The following is a 12,518-nucleotide window of genomic DNA, read 5'->3' as shown; positions in this document are numbered from 1 at the left end:
AATGTCCAGGTATTTCTCGATGTGTTGAATTTTGTTATGCCAAGCCTGCTAGGCTGTACTACAATCAACATGTTTTATCCTCGGCTCTTGGTGTCCAACAAGGTGACCCACTCGATCGGTCCTTTTTTATTTGCCCTTGCGCTTCACCCCCTCGTGAAGTCTATTGCTTCTAAGTGTAAGCTCGATCTACATACTTGGTATTTGGACGATGGAAACCATAATTGGTGACACGCTTGAAGTGGCCAAAGCTTTGAGTAATATACAGAATGAAGGCCCTTGTAGGGGATTGCACCCTAATATCAAGAAAACGAGGTTGTTTTGGCCCACTATAGACCCCAGAAGCCTCGCAGATGGAGTTTTCCCTCATGACATTGGTAGGCCTACTAACGGTGTCAAGCTATTTGGAGGACCAGTGAGTTTAGACCTGAAGTTTGCTAGCGACATGTTGTTGAGTAGGGTGAACAAGTCTATCCATCTTATGCATGCTATCAAAAAACTCAAAAACCCTTAGTATGAGATGTTGTTGCTCCGTAATTGCACAGGCGTGTCGAGACTTTACTTTGAAATGAGAACTATCAACCCTGCTTCCCTCCAAAAAGCCACCGACCTGTTTGATGATTATTTATTTCAATACTTGAGTCTCTTATAATTACAGGATACGGGGCTGGTTTTGGTCTTTTACAGCAGAGGTTAGCTACTTTACCTATCAAGGAAGATGGCCTAGGAGTCTACACTATGGATGACACCCGTAACTATTGTTACCTTGCTTCTCAGAGTCAAACCGTCGCGGTTCAAAAAGCGATTCTTGGCAGTTTATTTTATGTTGACAAAGGTTCTGCTTATCAGCAAGCTCTTCATAACTTCATTCAGGTATGTGAATTACCTTCCGATTATTATATCGAAGATACTTCCCCCTATCCATGCACTCTTTGGTAGTGATGTAGTAAAGAGGCAGATTCCCATCCAATTTTCCTTATCTGAAAGAGACTCGGTCTTGTGGTAATGCAACCGTGTCAAACACGCACAAGATTATTTATTCGTTGTACCCATTAGTGGTTTGAATCAGTATCTTGGGCCAAGACAGTTTAGAGCTGTTGTTTCTTATCGCCTGGGTATTCCTTTGTTTGGTGAAGAAGGTCTTTGTTCAAGCTGTAATAGGCACATGGATACTTTTGGTGACCATGCGTTACATTGTGCCAAAGATGTTGGAATCAAGTTCCGACACGACCTTGTACCAGATGTAATTGCTGATATTTGTTACAAGGCTGGTGTTCCTGCGCGCTAAGAGGTTATTACTTTGGGTTTCTTGTCAGATGATGATAGAGGTCTTCGCCCTACAGACATTGTCGTTCTTAACTAGGAAAATGACAAAGGTGTTTGTATGGATGTCACAGACGCTTCTCCTTTTACAGGGGGAGGCGCTCATGCTTTTATCCCAGGCCAAGCTATCTCCAATGTTGTTTTGCGTAAGCGTAATAAATACTTGGATGAATGTGTCTCTCATGGATATAGTTTGGGTGTGTTGGTTATCTCCACTTTGCGAGAACTTGGTGAGGCCAGTGTTTTTTTTTCAAAAGATTGAAAAGCTGTTTAGTTAATAACGATGCTAGTGATGGCATAAGTAGTTTTATTGCTATTCGAAAACGGGTTGGTGACCAGTTTGTTGCTGCTAGGTTACCAACTAATCTTTATATGATCCTAACAATGATTAATAAGTATTCCTTTGTTTAAATAACTATTACATTATCTGCATATGTAAAACTAATATGCATCTTTTTTCTTCCAAAATGAATAAAAACATTGAACTTACCTCTATTATTTTCGAAATTTTCAACATTTTTGTTTGCCCTTCGGTTTATTTTTGTTTAGATTTCTTTTAAAAATCCTTGAAAACGTGAGATAATTGGAAAATTTCCCAGCTTAAATCTAAAATGTCCGGAGAGACCACCAGTCAACCAATAGGAAGTAGATATTACGTCCAGGGCCGTACCTCAAAAAGGGGAAGGGAAATTAGTTCAAGTCAGCACGGCACGTTGACTGCTTAAAATTTAAAAACCTTAAAAAGGAAATGCAATGCATGGTTATCTTTTTTCTAGTCAACTTAGAACTAGTTATAATAATCCTTTTTCTAGTCAACTTGGAACGAATTTTAACCCTATATAAGCAGGGTCGTACCTTTAGATCCAAAAGTCAAAGTAGAGACTACAAAAGTGATCGATTGTGCCTTTCTGCTAAGAAAAATCACAAGGAAGCATCACAAGGAAACAGTAGTTTTTTTGTACGTCCAAAAGAAAAAAAAATGGGAGACAAAAACCTTCAAGACTTGAAGGGTAAGGGCGTTGTGGTATACGACGACGATCATGAAGGCAATCAAGAATGCATTCAATTGCAACATCCTCCTCTTCAGTTTCAATACTACATTGCACCTGGTTTCAAGTTTCTGCCGTCTGACGATGAGTTGGTGTTTATATACTTGACGAGAAAGATTCAAGATCCCGAAGGTTTCCAGCCCCCTTTTATCCCAGTAATGAATGTCTATGATTATCTTCCTCGAGAGCTGCTAGGTACGTACACGCATGCATGCCTCTGGTTGTACTTTTGTTTTTTTTTTTTGGTTTTAGTTGATCTCTAATATGATTTAGTGTTAATATTTATCGTGCAGAGGAGAACGAAGACAAGGATGCTTATTTCTTTACACCAAGAAATAAAATATATGAAAACGGGAGTCGAGCTGCTAGAACTGTTAAAGGAGGCCCTGGATACTGGAGAGCAGGACCACCCAAAAAAGAAATTAAAGATGTCGACGATAGAACAGCTGCTTATAAGAATAGCCTTAGGTTCTTCCAGGGTAAGAGTAAAAAAACAGATGGTACAGATTGGCAAATGAAAGAATTTGTCATGTGTCAGGACGAAAAAGAAAAAGCAGGATGCAGCAGCAGCAGCAGCATGAAGTTGGATGATTGGGTCCTAACCCATATTTACTTGAAAAAAAACGGAGGAGATTGATCAAAGAATCTCAAATCTGTATCCAAGTTCATCAAATACAGTTTATTATTTTATTTACATATCAAGAATTCAGTTTGAAGTAACTTTGTTGTTCAAGTCCGTTTCTATATGCGACTCAGTAGTACGTATTTCTTCTTTTGCTGGTTTTGGCTGTCATGCACATTTGAAATACTTGCGTCTTTGTTTGTGAAGTCGTACAAACCAATAACTTGAAATACTTGCGTCTTTGTTAGATCAGAAACAGCTTAAAAAATTGGCTATCTTTACTTTTCTAGGTGAAAATACAAAGCTTTCAATGTATCAGAATATAAAATCTTGCAACGGATAGTCAAAAATCCATTCAGATAATTTTGAATTTTCAGACATTATTATACGAGTGAGTCTCTCCACTGAGACAGTCCTCATTCCCGTCTTTCCTTTGATCCTGTCCTGTTCCTTGGGACCATCAAATGGTGTGTGGTGATAGGTGAAGACCTGCCATAATACCGCAAAACTGAACTAAAATTTTAAAGTCAAAAATTAAACGATTGATAATTCAGCAGTTCAGAAACCGATCAGCATGACTATATGTTATTCTATATCAATCTCAACTCAAAGAATGTGCACAAGCAAGAAAACCCAAATCATGCTTACATCAGTTAAAATTTGATTAAGCAAAAAATCAAAAGCTCCAGAAAAGAGCAATTCCAGCCATAATGCAAGCATCAGCTGAATCCTAGTAAAGATCAGGAAAAAAAAAAAGATATAAAGACAAAGGGAAACAAAAGCGGATGAATGGGTATTTTCTTACCACGACTCCTCGGAAATATACTGATGTTACAATATAATGGACAGCAAAGGAACTGGCATCTGATAGTGGAAGAAAGCATGCCTATCCAGAAATAAAAGTCTTCTGAGAAAGCGAAAATCAAGCAAATAAAATACATGGACCAAAATGGTTGCGCTAAAACAGAAAGGAAGAATAGACATTGGGACTTACAATTATGCCAGCTGGAACCAAGAAAGCCAAAATATTGATGTCCATAATGTAAGATTGCCATGTTGGCAGCTGGTGTTCACTTAACAATCATGGGCATATATCTGTTCGAGTTATACAGACAGGAGTCGGTCGAACATGTGGCTCAGTTGCATTGGATAAATTCTACTAGTTATTTTGAAATATTCTGTCATTCACCATTTCCTCTTGTAACAAAATTAGAAAAATTTGTAAATAATAAAATAAGTTGTGGGAGTAGAATCTTAGGATCAAGAAGACTCAAACTGCGACCACTCCATCCCTTTGTTGGCGGCTGGAGGCCACCACTGCTACAAGCATTGCCACAACGGCAATTAGACCACCCTAAGAAATTAGTAAAGAACAATGGTTATGCTCCATTTGATATGATATGTTAGACAGTAAAGATACTGCAAGAAAGGGAACTACTGTTTTACCTTCCCACAATCTGTCTTAGCAATATCTGAAACTATCCTGGAAAGCCTAACTTGTCACTAAAATGAAGTGTATGCATTCATCAGACGCCAACATACTACAATTTCATTCAACGGTTTCTTTTATCTGTTTATTGTAAGCTTTCAACGTCCTTCTATATTTACTAACCTATTATAAGTCGTGAGAGCTTACATGCCAACAGATACTACACTAATCAAAGCCATGTTAAACATTTTCGGAGATAGAAATCCCTTGATGTAATACACAAGAGCCACCACATGGATAAATAGAGAAGATGTGCCACAAGAAAAACAGATATTAAATTTCTAAAAATGTTTTCAAAGCAGAAATGTGAGAAGAAAGCAACCACAATTTTGTAGAGAGTAAGGATCTATAGGAAGGTGCACAATTAGCCACCACATCTGATTAACTCACCAAAAATACCGGGAAGTGTTCTAAGGTCATCACGGCTTTGAAGCCAACTGCCAACAACAAGCACCAATGAAACCAACAATGTACCCAGAACCACCTGCATGCACGAGGTTTCACATTTAATGATGCATAAAAGAATGCTACACTTTCTTTATCATAATCAAACTAAGGGAGCCTGACAAAGCATATGCTGAAACAAAGTGTACAAGATATATATCAGAAGTTAACTAGGTTCAAAGCATAGCAGCATATCACAAATCAGTACTATTTCAAATGCGGCAGAAGAAAGAGGCATTTGATGTCCAATACTTCTGTTTACCCAAATTAGCTCTTAAACTTTCCTTTTTACTACACAAGACTATAATTTCCCTTTTTACTACACAAGACTATAAATTTGAAATTTCATTTTCCGCTAAAATCAACTAGTACATCTATTTATTCAATGGAATGGAGATTCTAAGCAGAGACTAGATACTTACAAAAGGTGCATACGCAAAATACAGCCAAGGAGAGTCACAACCAGTTGCAATGCACAGAAGCATATGTATTGGGGTGAGGTTAATATACAGGTGTAACCTCCGAAGAGCACACCTGAAAAATAAAATGTCACCAACACATGTAAGAACAAAAGAAGTATGACCACATGTAACATCAGTCCGTCATACTTACCGTGTAGATAGTATGCTAAAGCATTTAAAGTGACATAGAAGAAGGATCCGGTGTTCAACGTAAGTCAAAAGTTTGACACTACGATCCAAAAACAGTTCATAGCTGCAGAATTATCACTTCTCATTTCATCTTAGATATATGCTCACCAGTCTCTACAAACCCATGAGAATGTGAAGTCGACAGAACACTCAGACAAGCAGTATAACTTTTAAGAAAACGACAATTTAAGAATAAATTCACGCCTTTATATAAAGATAGAAAGTGAAGATCCAAGCAATGATAGGTACAGCTTCATTTTCATAGCCTCAAGCTACAGAACGAGATATATATGAATGATCCTACATATAGAACGTACCAGACATTTAGTTGAAGAAATAAGGGCCTTAAGAAAACCATTGCACAGAGATATTGGGTCTTTAACAACTGTATATGATAGCCAAAACATATTAAAAATGGTGGTTTAAGGCTGTAAAACACTTGAACAGCATATAATAAATACACTAACATGTACATATCTAATTTCGACAAAAAGTAAATGATACACGTCATAGTTGCTGATGGGTTATTTTAATTCATCAGACTCTATTTACAGCTGAACTTTCGGAACATATATTTCTGCAGATCTTTTTTTTTACGCTAATATAGTAGTAATTGTTGACTCAAAAAACTACCAAGCACAGCCAACTCCTTTTCATCAAAATAATATATGCAGAAGTGTATGGAACTTACCATGGCTAAAAGAGCAGTTGCTGCCCTGGCAGTTCCAACAGTCGCAATATATGTGTTATTCTAGGTATTAGTATCAGCAATGACAGTCTGTTAACACAACCTACAGGCAATACTTCATAAGTACCAAAACCATCACTCTATTTCTTTTGTTTTGCAAAACAAGCTCATCAGTTCTTAATCAGCAAAGATAGTCAAACAAACAACATTCTCAGGATCGGAAGCGACTCAAATAACCAGTATGAGGTAGACTGACCTCATCATCTACTTAAGTGTTATGGCTTAGACAAGCATAAGCTTCTCTAAAATCACCGGAAACATGAAGGTCATCATGTGACTGAGATGTTGGAACAATAGAAGGTGCTGAGTAAAACAAAGAATCTACAATGAATTTTTTGGCAATTAAAATCCCTGCTGTCTATAAAACAAAGGTACCAGGACAAGAACACGTGAAAAATGAATGGCCTCCGCATCTGGGGAATTCCCTCTACAGAGGAGTATTTTCTACTTACCACAGAAAAGGCACCCAACAAAATAAGCAAGTGAAGGCAATCATAGATGCATCCAAAGGTAAGACCAGTTGGACTAAACAGAATCCTTCACAACAGGTTCTTTTTCTTTCTTCGCTTTTCTCAGCAGCTGCATTTGAATCAGCCTTGGCTACGCTGTTTTGTACCACGTCCCGGGAAGAATTTGCACTAGCAAGAAAACCAGAAACAGGCTTACATCAGAATCCCCTAGTAATCCAGGCAGTTAAAATTTTACTGAGCTTGTGAAGACGCCAAAAGCTCCAGAAAGCAATTCCAGCCATAATGCGTCCTGCTGGGGAAAGTACATCAGCAGAACCTGGAAAGGACGCAGAACAATCAGGAAATAAAGATAGAAAGACAAAAGGAAAATAAAAAACATTAAGCAAGCACGAAAAATAAAAGGCGAAATCAGGTGAATGGTAATCTTCTTACCATGACTCCTGAGAAATATACTGATGTTACTATGTAGAGGACATCCAAGGAACTGGCATCTGATAGTGAAAGAAAGCATGCCTGTCCAGGAAATAAAATTCTCCGAAGAAAGTGAAAATTGAGCAAATAAAAGACGTGGACCAAGATAGTTGCACTAAAACAGAAAGGAAAAGAAGAGATATTCAAACTTACAATTAGGCCATGTTGGAGGCTGGTGTACACTTAGAATTATGGGTATATAATTGCTAGCATATATAAGTTCTCTTCATATTGCACGAACAAATTTTATTTGTAAACAATAACTCTACCTGCAGAATGAATCTCTCCACTGAGACACGGGCACACAGGAGTATCATCTTTTCCTGAAACTTGCCTTTCATGGTTCGCTACCATTTGTTTCCATCCAAAAACAATGGGACAAACACTTTCAACAGTTCTCTCTACAAAAGATTGCCCCATTTGGATCACAACCCCCATTTTTCAATAACTAACAGTAAATTTTCGGCTGGTTTCAGCCATAACTGAGGAATACGAAACCTAATTTTAATCATATTACATGGTCGATTCACTTTTTTTGGACAATCAATGCTATCGGAGAACTTGGGCTAGCATTGGCTACTGAATAAAGCTTAGATACATATTGATACGATTTTATCATCAGATTGAAATGATGCAACTTAAGATCTAACTATATCAGAGTTAAGAAAATGGAAAATTGACACAACTGTGGAAGTAGGCATGCAGTGCGTGAATAACCACAATTTAAGTGCAATCTCATCCATTTAGAGGAAGATGTCAAAATCCTCCCTGCCAATGGAATCATTGTTCTGAATCCTGGTTGTAGGCTACAAGGTAACTAGCTTATTGATCCTTCCCATGGAAGTGGAAAAACAGCTTGTTGATGATAAACAATTAGGTTCGTTGTAGTTAATGACAGAATGCCAAAATGGATACATAATTCATGTTAGATATCACAGAGAACTGTGCCTGATTGACTAAATGTTCTGGTGAAATCCATTAACAGATGAAAAGAAACTTCAGTGCAGTTTCCTAATCAAATTTATGAATTTTCCTGAATATGCTTATTCGAACCCAAGAGTAAACAAAATAAGTCACTACAGTGTACATCACGCCCAAGGTTCGGTTCCTACCAAAATGCACAACTCACAAAGCAATATAGTTTAACCCAAAATAAAAACCAATTCCATAAATTTGGATCAATGATATAAAGACAGAATAAAAGAGAACCGGTGTATATTACTCACTAACACAATGTCAATAAGATTGAGGCTCACATAAAAGTTACTTGTTAATGAAACTCATAAGTCTACAGAATACTACTGCAAAAACTCAATGAAGATTACCAGTTTATAACTATGTAGTCAGGGTTCGCATCCTCCTGTAGCTGCTTGAAAGGTGAATCACGGCTTTCTGCCTCCTTTAACTGACTTCATTATTTCCGTATCTTTTTCCCCTAATTTCTTCAACGATACGATTAACTGCCTCCATTATTTCCTTATCTTTTTCCCATAATTCCTTCAACGATACTATTTCCGTATTTTTTTCCCCTAATTCCTTCAACGATGCGAAGGTGTTCTTGTGAGGGAATACTCGACAAATATTTTTCTTAAAATCCACAAGCCCTTTCGAGGTTGAAGCTTTTGTGTCGTAAATGTTGAGATCGTTATCAATAGTACAGTAAGTTAAAACATCCCCCCTCTTAGTAACGGCTAATGCATGGCTTGCATTGGCCCTAAACTCTTTACTCCATTCCAATGAGCGGTGTTCCTCTCCCTCTTTCTTGACTTGATTATCATTCTTCTTTTTTAATATCCATACATCAAAACCATCTTCTCCTTTGTCAATTATAGAAATATACAAAGATCCATCCAAAACCCCTATTGTATGATGCATCAAATTGGAGTCTGGTGGCAATGGAGGAGGTGCAAGATGTTTGCAGAATTTTTCCTCAATCAAGTCGAAGGTCAAGATCATATGCAGATTAGTGTTAGCCCAATAAATAGATCCATTGGCAAAGCTACCATGTTCATGATCTTGATTATACATAGGACAGAATTCTGTCTTGAACTTTCCAAGGTTTCTCCATCCATTGCCACTGCCTAGAGTGTATATGTGGACTTCTATTAACTCGGTCTTGAACACATGTACTGCTACCACTTTGTACTCATTTGTTGAAGGAAGATAACCAAATCCGAAAGACTGAAAATCAAAATCATCACCATCTATCCTGATTTCTGGAAGATTGACATACTCTTTGGTGAAAGGGTTACATATACAAACAGGTATATTATGTTCCTCTCCAGCAAGACAGATTAAACCATTACAAGATCCAATAACGCGAGAACCCTTAATTGGTGTTATAATCATCCTACTAATTCTCTCAATGGGTTTGCTTAACTCATGATTCTGATCATCATTATATTCAAAAAAGTACAATCTATTGTTATCAATTAAAGCAAGAAAACCTGACTTACAAGAATCTTCAGCAGCAGTAGATGGATGATTAAGATGGTACAAATGCTTCTGAGGGAAAGATCGATCATTAGAAAGAAGATTTCGCCAAGATTTGCAGACTAATTTGCTATCAAGCACCGATTCACTTGTTACACAAATTAAAATCTCTGATTTAATCTCGTCCGGTAGTTTGTTGAAATAATCCATATCGAAATCCTTATTAATCTTCTTCATACAATGGAGAAACAGCAATTTGATTTAAGAAATTCGTTAGGGTTTAAGAAATAGCGATGGAGAAATTGGGGTTTTGTCTGTGGTTTAAGAAAGAGAATTTTCAGCAGAGATTAAAGAGTGATTTGTTGTTATGTGTTGGGGAAGAGAATGGTCAAGGCAAACAAGTTTATACTTTTGTACATCCGAATTTTGTTGGGCATCCGAATTTTGGGCTAAGGTGCAGCAGAGGTTGGTGGAGGTGTAAATTGGCACGGGCCAGCACGTTTATGGCACATCACAACACGTTAAAATTCGAGCACGGCACGGCACAGCACGTGACCGGCTCAGCACGGACACAACACGTTTTTTTAATGTGTTGTGATGTGCCAGACAAATAGGCACAACACAGGACGCGGCACGTGACTTCATGGGATGGGCTGTGTCGGGCCGGCACGTATTACACCTCTAGATGTTGGGTTAAGGCCAGACAAGGTTTGAGTTGGAAGTATAGTGCACCCACTACTTTTGGCTGCTGAGGGATCGAGAAAACCGTGGGTACTACCACTGTCCACCAGAATAATTAGTCCATGAGTCTTCACTTGTCCTCTAATCTTGATTGTAGTGTGAGAAATGTTACTAGCTAAAGCATGAACTGATATTTCCATTTCTTTTTCCAATTCAACAATCGTTGGACTAGATGCTTCTCTTTCATCCCCAGAAGGTAGTCCTTATTCAACATCTGTCACTTTCATATACAAATTAATTGCTGCTTAAGACAATTGTGACCTTTGGTGTAGGGTTCATCACAGTTGTAGCATAGCCCTCTCTCTCGCTTTGCACGCATTTCAGCATATGTAAGCTTCTTTAAGGCTGCATCTTAGGACTTGTGGCATGACTGGTAACATTTGAGTCGTGACTAAGGGAGTCAGATTGGTAGGTTTGTGGGAAATTGTTAATGTCTTACCCCCATAAGTGAATATGTTGGAGAGCCTTGGCTGAGATTTAGCAGCCTTGTCCATAATGCATTCCTGTCTTCTAGCTAGAATAACAGCTTGTTGTAAAGTATTAGGTTTAAACATTTGTACTACCATTCTGAAATCCTCTTTGAGTCCACTAATAAAGCTATGGATGAAATAATCTTCAGTTAGAGATGGATTCTTATCTAACATCGAGTCTTTTAACTCTTCAAATCGTTCATGATAATCCAAAACAGTATGAGTTTTATCCAATTTGTTAAATTCTCATGCAACACTATCATGGCCTAATTCCTGAAACCTATTATAGACATCTAGAATAAAATCTTCCCAATACAAAATATCCTTACCTATTTGGTAGTCTTGGAACCACACATCCTCTTTGCCATCCATACAGGGTTGCCATGTGTACCTTTTGTTCATCATTCATTTGGTGTAGAAAGAAGTACTTCTGGCATTTTCTGATCCAAGCTCTAGGATTAATGTCATCAAAACGTGGGAAATCGACCTTAGGTCTGTAATTAGAAAACTGACCTTCACCTATCTGATGAGCCTGTATAATTCGTTGATGATGATTAAGAGGTTGATGGCCATGGAAATTGGTGCTAATAGAAGGATCGGGTATTTCTCATTCTCCCTAATGATGACTTGTTTCTCCCACTTGATTGGTACGCTGTGGAAAGACTGGTCTATCAAGAAGCAGCTGCAACTTCTGGTTCAGAGAAGATTGAAAAAATTGAAGTTGATTTTCGATATCGGTCTTCATCGTCTTCATATCCCCTGGAACATATTTGAACGATTAAACTTCTTCACTCAATTCCTGCAATTCGAGACTCAATTTCTTGGTGAAGTCATCCAATTGCTTAAATATGGTGGCATCACCCATAGTGTACCAAGGAAAGACCTAATCTGATACCACTTGTAGTGATCTACACTACAATTGATAATCAATACTCAACTTACATGATCTACTCTGTAAGAAGAAGATAAACCTTAGAGAGGCGAAAGAAATAACACAACAATTTTTCTAGTCGTAAGATGAGAAGAGAAACTGTTTCAACATATTAGGGCATCAGACCCAGGCACATGTGCCAGACACACACACACTCACATTACTAGCTACACTCATTAGATGGGTGCCCTGAACATGAGACATGACAAAGTGAAGCCAGAATGAACTAAGAAAATGGCTGAGATGATTGTAGCACAATGTTGGTTGTACATTGGCTTAGGCCAATAAGTTTACAGGGACATGTTGGCTGAGTATTGAAGGAAGGCCAAGTTCAGTAACGCACAAAGATGGTGTATTATGGATCAGGTGACGGTTGTGAGTTGATTATTAGCTTTACAAGCGTTATAAAGGTGTGTGGAAATTCATAGCCTAAAAGGTGTGTCCATAATTGTTTTTAGACAAGTGTAGAAGGTTGGATCAAGTTAAAGAAGAAACTGGATAGTATGCACAATTAGTTGCGGTTATGGAACTACCTTATGGGACAGATGGTTGTTCCATGCGTGTGAAAGTGTTGAGCATGGTTTTTGGTCATTGTAGCTTCTGTATAAATAGTGAAGAAGCATAGGAAATTTAGTAGGGTTACATAGGAGATTGTGAGAATCAAATTGAGATTTTTGGTA

At 37.9% G+C, this 12,518-nt stretch overlaps 2 protein-coding genes across 9 annotated transcripts; one reads left to right on the top strand and one right to left on the bottom strand.

Annotated features, from left to right (window-relative positions):
* The first annotated feature begins 2,299 nt into the window (after positions 1-2,299).
* LOC113337788 (NAC domain-containing protein 2-like) lies at positions 2,300-3,006 on the top strand. The gene is made up of 2 exons (XM_026583374.1): positions 2,300-2,564; positions 2,663-3,006. The coding sequence occupies exons 1-2, from the start codon at positions 2,300-2,302 to the stop codon at positions 3,004-3,006; spliced, it is 609 nt and encodes a 202-aa protein (XP_026439159.1).
* Positions 3,007-3,251: 245 nt separating this feature from the next.
* LOC113337758 (dolichyl-diphosphooligosaccharide--protein glycosyltransferase subunit STT3A-like) lies at positions 3,252-10,058 on the bottom strand. 8 transcript variants are annotated; one of them, XR_003354421.1, is made up of 8 exons: positions 8,589-10,058; positions 7,225-7,664; positions 5,537-7,108; positions 5,347-5,458; positions 4,871-4,964; positions 3,986-4,345; positions 3,797-3,877; positions 3,252-3,480 (listed from the first exon to the last, which is right to left on the bottom strand). XR_003354421.1 is itself a non-coding variant. In XM_026583354.1 (4 exons), the coding sequence occupies exons 1-4, from the start codon at positions 4,028-4,030 to the stop codon at positions 3,307-3,309; spliced, it is 375 nt and encodes a 124-aa protein (XP_026439139.1). In that variant the 5' UTR covers positions 4,031-4,487; the 3' UTR covers positions 3,252-3,306. The 8 variants fall into 8 exon arrangements, 1 of the variants encoding a protein (XP_026439139.1); XR_003354422.1 differs by having other exon boundaries at positions 5,347-5,959; positions 6,775-7,108; XR_003354423.1 differs by having other exon boundaries at positions 5,347-5,874; positions 6,775-7,108.
* Positions 10,059-12,518: the final 2,460 nt, after the last annotated feature.

The sequence above is a fragment of the Papaver somniferum genome, unplaced genomic scaffold (assembly GCF_003573695.1).
Source record: "Papaver somniferum cultivar HN1 unplaced genomic scaffold, ASM357369v1 unplaced-scaffold_18, whole genome shotgun sequence".
NCBI lineage: Eukaryota > Viridiplantae > Streptophyta > Magnoliopsida > Ranunculales > Papaveraceae > Papaver > Papaver somniferum.
This window is presented reverse-complemented; position numbering and strand designations above follow the sequence as displayed.

Bases quoted from the DNA above. Each gene is read 5' to 3' on its own strand.
- LOC113337758 (XM_026583354.1), bottom strand. From the start codon at position 4,030: ATGGACATCAATATTTTGGCTTTCTTGGTTCCAGCTGGCATAATT. The intron at 3,715-3,796 runs GTAAGAAAATAC...ACTAGGATTCAG, and splicing joins TATATTTCCGAGGAGTCGTG to CTGATGCTTGCATTATGGCT. The intron at 3,481-3,639 runs GTAAGCATGATT...GTATTATGGCAG, and splicing joins TTAATCAAATTTTAACTGAT to GTCTTCACCTATCACCACAC.
- LOC113337788 (XM_026583374.1), top strand. From the start codon at position 2,300: ATGGGAGACAAAAACCTTCAAGACTTGAAGGGTAAGGGCGTTGTGGTA. The intron at 2,565-2,662 runs GTACGTACACGC...TTTATCGTGCAG, and splicing joins TCTTCCTCGAGAGCTGCTAG to AGGAGAACGAAGACAAGGAT.